Raw genomic sequence first — 7,035 nt, 5'->3', positions numbered from 1 at the left:
GCCCTAAAACAATAAGTTGTCATTTGAATTATAGCTTTTAGCTACCCTTATACTATATATATACAATTTATCAATTATTGTCAGCTTATAGTATTAAATATAGAATTTTTTTTAGAAAATAACATCACAAAGTAACACAAAATTTGATTATAACCCAAAATATAAAAAAACTTATTACAACACCACCACCATTTAATGGATTCTAGGATAGCACGTGTCACTAAACTATTTTAGTTCAAAAAAAAACAAAAAAAAACCTAACCCAGCCCAACCCCACTACCAGCACCACTAGTCCTCCACCGTCGACAACCTTACCTAAGCTGCCGAAACTCCTGCCCCACCAAAAAAAGCGAAACCCTCCGCAAATCATCACCTACCCACCGCAAATCACCACATCGCTTAACAACAACAACTTCACCGTCGCAATCCCAACCAATTTGAAACCCCAACACCTTTGAACCACCGCAAACACCAACCACAATCACAACCAATTTGAACCCCATCACCTTCGAATCATCACAAATAACAACCATAATTCACTAGCTCGGTGTGAATCGGTATTTGCGGTGGTTCAAAGGGGTGGGAATTGATTTTGTGCAATGGCGGAGGTGATTGCGGGGTTGCTCGGTGCGAATTGTGGTTAGATATGTGACACTAGGCGGAGCTGGGGTGGTTTTCCGGGAAGGGGAAAAGAGTAATAAGGACTGGTTTTGGTGGTAATGGTGGGGGTTGGCGGTGTCGTCGGCTTGGGTTAGGCTGTCGACGTGGCTAGGGAAAGGTGGTGCCTATGGTGGAGTTGGCTAGGTTTGGGTTTGGAGTTTTTTTTTCTAATTTTTCTTTTTTTTAATAAACTTTTTTAAACCAATAGGCATTTACACGTATTAGTTATGGCCCCACTACCGGATTTTATCCAAAAATTCGTTCTGTTACGAGGTGGTAAAATCAAAATTTTGAGTTTTTTTTTTTAATTTTTTATGCTATTTTCTTTTTTAAAAAATCCTAAAATATATAGTCACTAAAATCAATCGCAATGGTGTTCATTTGAATTATATCTTTAGCTACCCTTATACTATATAATGCAGTTTATCAATTACTGTCAACTTGCAAAATATATGGTCACTAAAATCAGTAATGTTGCCATTTGAACTATATCTTTTAGATACCCTTATAATATAATGCAGTTTATCAATTATTTTCAACTTATAAAATATATGGTCACTTAAATCAGTAATGTTGTCATTTGAATTATATATAGCTTTTGTTCAACGGAAATTTCACCAAATGCCCTTGAACTCTTCAAAAATTCACCAAATACCCTCAAGTTTTCCAAAATTCACCAAATACCAGTGACGTCTTGTACTATTCACACCATGACCTGTAATTGGCTCTGACGTTAGTCCACCATTAGTGCAAAATTACCATTTAGCCCCTATTGTCTTAAATGGCGCCATGACTACCATTGACTCTTTCAGTTGATCAAAAAATACCCAAATTTTTTTACCTTTCGAATTTCACTTCCTCTCTTTGCTCTGTTCTTCAAGGTTTCAACTAAAAGGAACCCAAAAAACTTCACAAAAAATCCAATCTTTTCCAAATCAGAAGCTTGTGCAAGGTAGAACGAAGTTCCATAAGAATCAGTGATCCAGAATTGTGGGTAGAAACAACCAGTTCGACGTCATTCGGTAGGCTTGGCTGGGTTTGGAGCAAAATTGTACGGAACGTTTCATTTGGTCTATCTCAACTCGCGCAAGGTACCACTCTCTCTTTCGCTCTTGAAATCGCTTTCGTTTTTTAGGGTTTATCTCGAAAATCGATTTAGGGTTTAGGGTTTGATGAATGTGGTTGCTTGGTAACTGTAAGTTGTTTGTTGGTGATTTATGTATGTTATTGCTTGATGCATGTGGTTGATTTGTATAGATAGTTGTGTTTCTGTTTGGTTGTATATGGTTCTGACACTGATTGAATAGGTAGTTGTATAAGGTTTATGTACTCAGTGAATTATTTGTGTGCATATATAGGATGACTCATGTATGGCTGGAGGTTATATATAATGATTCTGCATTTGATGTGCTGATTGAAGACACTGATAAGAGTAATTTAATGGAGTTGTTTGAGTACATGTTTGAGGATTCAGTAAAACAAAGTGTATACCTCCCTAAATATTTCACTTTGTTTATTGATAAACCTAGAACAAATAGAAAGTTGGAGTTATGTGATGATACAGATTTCTTGAAAATGTGGGAGTGGAATGAGGGTAAGGAAACCATAAAAGTGTGGATACAGGCAACTGATGTTCCAGGAATGGTGTTTAAGTCTGCTGAAGCTACTTGGCAAAAAAAGATTAAAGATGAAGCAGAGAAGCAAAGGTGTAGGTTGGAAAAGATACAGGCAGAAAGGGAACTGATGGAGCAACAACAATATATTGTTGTTGTTGAGGTGCCTGTTGTTAATGCAGATAATTCAGGAGTTGAGTATATGAGGGTTTTTGACACTGATGTTGTTGATGAGATGTTCCCAGGTGCATCTCAACCACAACCCTCCCAACATTCAACTCCTCCCAAGCAATCCCAACCAACATCACCACCAAACAACCAGACAAAGAAAACACCTAGAAAGACAATGGCCTCTAGGAGGAAAAAGGGGCCAAAAACTAAATCCCCACCCCAACCAAAATCTGCACCCCAAACAGAGTGTCCACCCCAACCAGAATCTGCACCCCAACCAGAACCTCCACCCCATCCCCATCCTGATTCCCCAATCCAACCAAATTCTCCACCCCTGCCTGATTCTCCAATCCAACCACAACCAAATGCACCATCCCAACAATCCCAGCCACAATCAACACAAGATAAACCCAAAAAGGGAGGGAGAACTAGACCTACAGGCTTTAGAGTCTCTAAAAAGACTGCTGTAAAACAGGGGATAAGGGTGGAAAAGGGACTGACAAGTAGTAGAAGAAAGATAGCAAGAATTGGAGCCAGGTCAGAGGACATGGTAAACTCTGACAGTGAGGATGATGATTAAAGTATGTTTGGTAGTGATATGGATGATGAAGAAGATATTGCTGATTTCATAGTGGATGAGGAAGAAATTGAGTGTTTGTATGATGATATCCCTAAGAAAAAGTTTGAAGACTACCTTGATGGTTCTTCAAATATGGACAAAACATATCTAAATGGAAAAATTTGGACAAAACAAGAGTTTGGTTATATAACTTTAGAACCTTGGTTAATATTCCCAGATAGGAAAACATTCACTGATGTCTTCAAGGACTACTGCATACAAGAGGGGTTTGGAGTGTTTATTGAGAAATCTGACAAGGGGAGGTATGTAGCCAAATGTGCTATTGATGGTTGTGAGTGGAGGATTCTTGCTGGAGAGATGACTGATAAGGTCAGTTGGGCAGTTAAGAAGATAAGTGGGGAGCACAAGAGTTGTGGCAGGCTGGAAGAGAATCCAGTAGTGACTTCAAAGTGGCTTTGAAAGCATCTTAAAGGGGAAATTGAAGCAAACCCAGACATACTTGTTCATGCACTTCAGAAGATATGTATGGAAAGATACAAAATTCTTGTCAAGACAAGATTATTCTACAAGGTCAAGGCAATGGCTAAAGAGAAGATTCATGGAAACTTTAGAGAGTCTTACTCACTTCTGCCTAGGTATGCAGAGATGATTAAGGCAACTAATCCTGGTAGTTGGGCTTTGATCACTTGGACAGAACAAACAACAACTGAAGTTCCAAAGTTCAAAGCATATTTTTTCTCATTTGCAGCTCAACTAAGGGGATTTTTAAGAGGTTGCAGGCCCATAATTGGTATTGATGGTGCCCACCTTAGTGGATATTTTAAGGGAATTTAACTGTTGTAGGTATTGATAGTAATAATGAGATATTTGTTATTGCTTATAGGATAGTTGACACTGAAAGCTGTGACAGTTGGTCTTACTTCCTTAGAAATCTCAAGAGTATGTTTCAAAATGAAGGCTGCAACAGAGATGATTGGACTTTCATCAGTGACAGAATGAAGGTAATGCCATTGATTTTTGTGTAATTATACTTCCTTGACTGAATAGTAATACTTACTATTGTTTTATGTGATTTTGTTTTGCAGGGAGTAGACTCAGCAGTGCATGAAACTTTTCCTAGAGCCACTAGAATAGTATGTTGTCAACATCTTTACATGAACCGCAAAGCTGCTGGTTTTAGTGGAACAACATTTCATAAGCTGTTTTGGATAGCAGCTGATGCATATAATGAGTATGTCTACAACAAGGCCATGCAGAAGATCCTAAAGTACAATCCAAAGGCTGTAGAGTACTTAGACACTGTAACTGAACAATGGTCAAGGCATACATTTGACCCATCAGTCAGGTGTGATCATAATACCACAAATTTTGTGGAGTCCTTCGATTCATGCACCAAAAATTACAGAGATCTCCCTGTCCTAACTCTCCTTGAAGGTAACTTGCTGACTTTTTTTTTCCGTCCTAGTTCTAGCAATAGTTTTTGTTGTTATTCACACTCTAAACCTTTCCAAAATGTGGTTTGTTTTGTTTATCTCGCTATTAGGCAGTGGTGCATGAAAAGAATTGGAGTGAGGTATGAAAAAGCTGCTGCTATGGGGCCAGATGACTTGACTGAGTATGCATCTAGGATTTTGCAAAGTAGGAGTGATGAGTCTAGGTTATGTTATGCTACAGCTTGTGGTGGTGGGGAATTTGAGGTGAGAGATAGGCATGTTCTGTATCCAATTAAGCTGCAAACTGGTACTTGTGGTTGTGGGGTATGGCAGCACTCTGGTATCCCTTGCAAGCATGTGTTAAGGGTGATTTATCATGAAAGACTGCAACCTACAGATTATGCTTCTGCTTGGTTCAAGGGGGCTGCATATAAACAAGTGTATGGAGAGAATATCCATCCCATGCCTGATTCAACTCAATGGCAATCATTCAATCTTCCTGAGATATAACCTCCATTCATAAAGAGGAGTGCTGGCAGACCACGCAAACAGAGAAGAAGAGGGCCAAATGAAGCAAGGAAGGGAAAGAGAACAAGCACAGTGAAGTGTAGCTTGTGCAAAGAAATGGGTCATAACAAGCTAACTTGTGCTGCAAGGAAAAGGAAGCCAACTGATGAAGCAACCACATCCAAGTCCAAGTCAACAACAAGAAAGAGATCAAGGAATGAAGCATAAACTCCACCCCAAACCTGAATAGCTGCAACTGTATTTTTTGGAAACAACTTTTTGAACAAAACATGACTTATTGGTGTACTTATTTTAGGCAGCAGCATTTTGAACATTACTTGTACTTATTTTTGGGTGTCAATGATGAAATTGCTAAGACAATTTAAATTAACAACTGCGTTCTTACTATTTATTCATTTTTTTAAGCTGTTACAACCTAATCACTTCAACAACACAACTACAATGATTACAACCAAAACTATCCCTAATTTTATAAGCACATTAACAACCTTTTGCTGCCTTTTGATCTTCTTCTTTAATTGCTTCAACTCTGCATGCATACTCATCTGTCTTTCTCCATCCCTTGTGTCCATGCTTCCCCTTCCCCTACTCTCACATTCTTGCTGTTGATTGCTCGAACTTTCGTCAACAACAACTTTGCACCATTTGAAATTGTTACACGCATCACACTTGTAATAAAGCCTTTGTGGATTTAAAGATGAATCGGACCTTCGAATAACAAATTTCCTCCCACAAACACAATATTTGTTTGCCACTCTTATGTAAGAAACCTCATGCATAGAGGAGGAAGATCTAGAAATATAACTCATAGTGTGTTAATTTGTGGTTACTTTGATGAAAAAAGGATTATTAAGCCTTCTACATTCAAGAGTATTTATAAGAGAGCAAAATAACGGCTAGTTCCCCAATTTGAAAAGTAGTCGTTGTACCTTAAACAAAATAGAGGTATTTTGTGTAATTTTTTTCCATAATTTAGGCATTCTGTGTAATAAGTGTATAAATTTAAGGCATTTGGTGAATTAAGTTTTGCACTAACAGTGGACTAACGTCAGAGCCAATTACAGGTCATGGTGTGAATAGTACAAGACGTCACTGGTATTTGGTGAATTTTGGAAAACTTGAGGGTATTTGGTGAATTTTTGAAGAGTTCAAGGGCATTTGGTGAAAAAACCGTTTGTTCAATCATTGAAATTGAAAGGTACTAGCTAATATTTACGGTTATTTCACAACATGTCCAAGTTTTCAATTGTTCACCATGTATCCTTTAGTTTTCACACATATGCACCAGATATCCTTAATGACTATTAATTGAACATTAACTTTGTTAGTAATTCATTATACCCCAAGACCAGTCTATGTCCAGATGTCGGATTCATGTATAACTCAAATGATTAATGAAAACATAAAATATTCTCTAAAGATTGTACCTTGAAGCGCGTTTGTTAGTTCGAACGGAACCAAAAACTGCAAGTGCAATACCAAAGTCCACCTACATAAATCAAACCCATCTTGAATATATTAGCTTAGTATAGCTGACACTCTAAGATCCCTTAAGGTTTGTACTTAGATTTAGGTTCTCACTCTTTAGGATGTATAATTAATGGCATGATCATCTAATGATCTTGGGGTATTTATATATAAATAACCTCCTTAAAGTAATCCTTGTAGGAATAGGATATATAGTTATTTCCTCAATAACCTATTCCTCAAAGCTCTGTAATTAACCGAAACATATATTGTTACAATACACTTGGTCACTAGCTACAATATTGCCCAATTTTTAAATTATTGTCCACTTATAAAGTGTATGTTGCCATTTAAAACAAACAATGTTGCCATTTGAACTACTTATTGCGATTCTGTTTAGTTTACATGTTCAATTAGGAAACACGTATTAAGGAGAGGAGAGAGAATGCTAAAGCAAGTGGAGACACTAGTAAACACAAGGTATAAAATTGAACTTACCCAAAAATGAAATGTGTCAACTAAAAGTAAACTTTTTACAGAATAATACGTGTCAACTAAAATATGGAGGTAAGTATAAGTTTCG

At 37.4% G+C, this 7,035-nt stretch overlaps 3 protein-coding genes across 3 annotated transcripts; 2 read left to right on the top strand and 1 right to left on the bottom strand.

The window, feature by feature from the left end:
* Positions 1 to 2,019: 2,019 nt before the first annotated feature.
* Positions 2,020 to 3,024, top strand: LOC110731060 (wiskott-Aldrich syndrome protein family member 2-like). The gene has a single exon (XM_021910911.1). The coding sequence runs from the start codon at positions 2,020 to 2,022 to the stop codon at positions 3,022 to 3,024; it is 1,005 nt and encodes a 334-aa protein (XP_021766603.1).
* Positions 3,025 to 3,549: 525 nt separating this feature from the next.
* LOC110731059 lies at positions 3,550 to 4,967 on the top strand. The gene is made up of 4 exons (XM_021910910.1): positions 3,550 to 3,814; positions 3,868 to 4,025; positions 4,110 to 4,369; positions 4,568 to 4,967. The coding sequence occupies exons 1-4, from the start codon at positions 3,550 to 3,552 to the stop codon at positions 4,965 to 4,967; spliced, it is 1,083 nt and encodes a 360-aa protein (XP_021766602.1).
* Positions 4,968 to 5,404: 437 nt separating this feature from the next.
* On the bottom strand, positions 5,405 to 5,794 carry LOC110731058. Its single transcript, XM_021910909.1, has one exon. It carries the CDS (start codon positions 5,792 to 5,794, stop codon positions 5,405 to 5,407), a length of 390 nt encoding a protein of 129 aa, XP_021766601.1.
* Between the last annotated feature and the right edge of the window lie 1,241 nt (positions 5,795 to 7,035).

The sequence above is a fragment of the Chenopodium quinoa genome, unplaced genomic scaffold (assembly GCF_001683475.1).
Source record: "Chenopodium quinoa cultivar QQ74 unplaced genomic scaffold, ASM168347v1, whole genome shotgun sequence".
NCBI lineage: Eukaryota > Viridiplantae > Streptophyta > Magnoliopsida > Caryophyllales > Amaranthaceae > Chenopodium > Chenopodium quinoa.
Note: the sequence above shows the minus strand (reverse complement) of the source record. Positions and strands in the feature narration are given on the sequence as shown.

Coding starts and splice junctions, on each gene's coding strand:
- LOC110731060 (XM_021910911.1), top strand. CDS start 2,020: ATGACTCATGTATGGCTGGAGGTTATATATAATGATTCTGCATTTGAT.
- LOC110731059 (XM_021910910.1), top strand. CDS start 3,550: ATGGAAAGATACAAAATTCTTGTCAAGACAAGATTATTCTACAAGGTC. Junction 4,026..4,109: donor TCATCAGTGACAGAATGAAG/GTAATGCCATTG, acceptor TTTGTTTTGCAG/GGAGTAGACTCAGCAGTGCA. Junction 4,370..4,567: donor ACATTTGACCCATCAGTCAG/GTGTGATCATAA, acceptor TCTCGCTATTAG/GCAGTGGTGCATGAAAAGAA.
- LOC110731058 (XM_021910909.1), bottom strand. CDS start 5,794: ATGAGTTATATTTCTAGATCTTCCTCCTCTATGCATGAGGTTTCTTAC.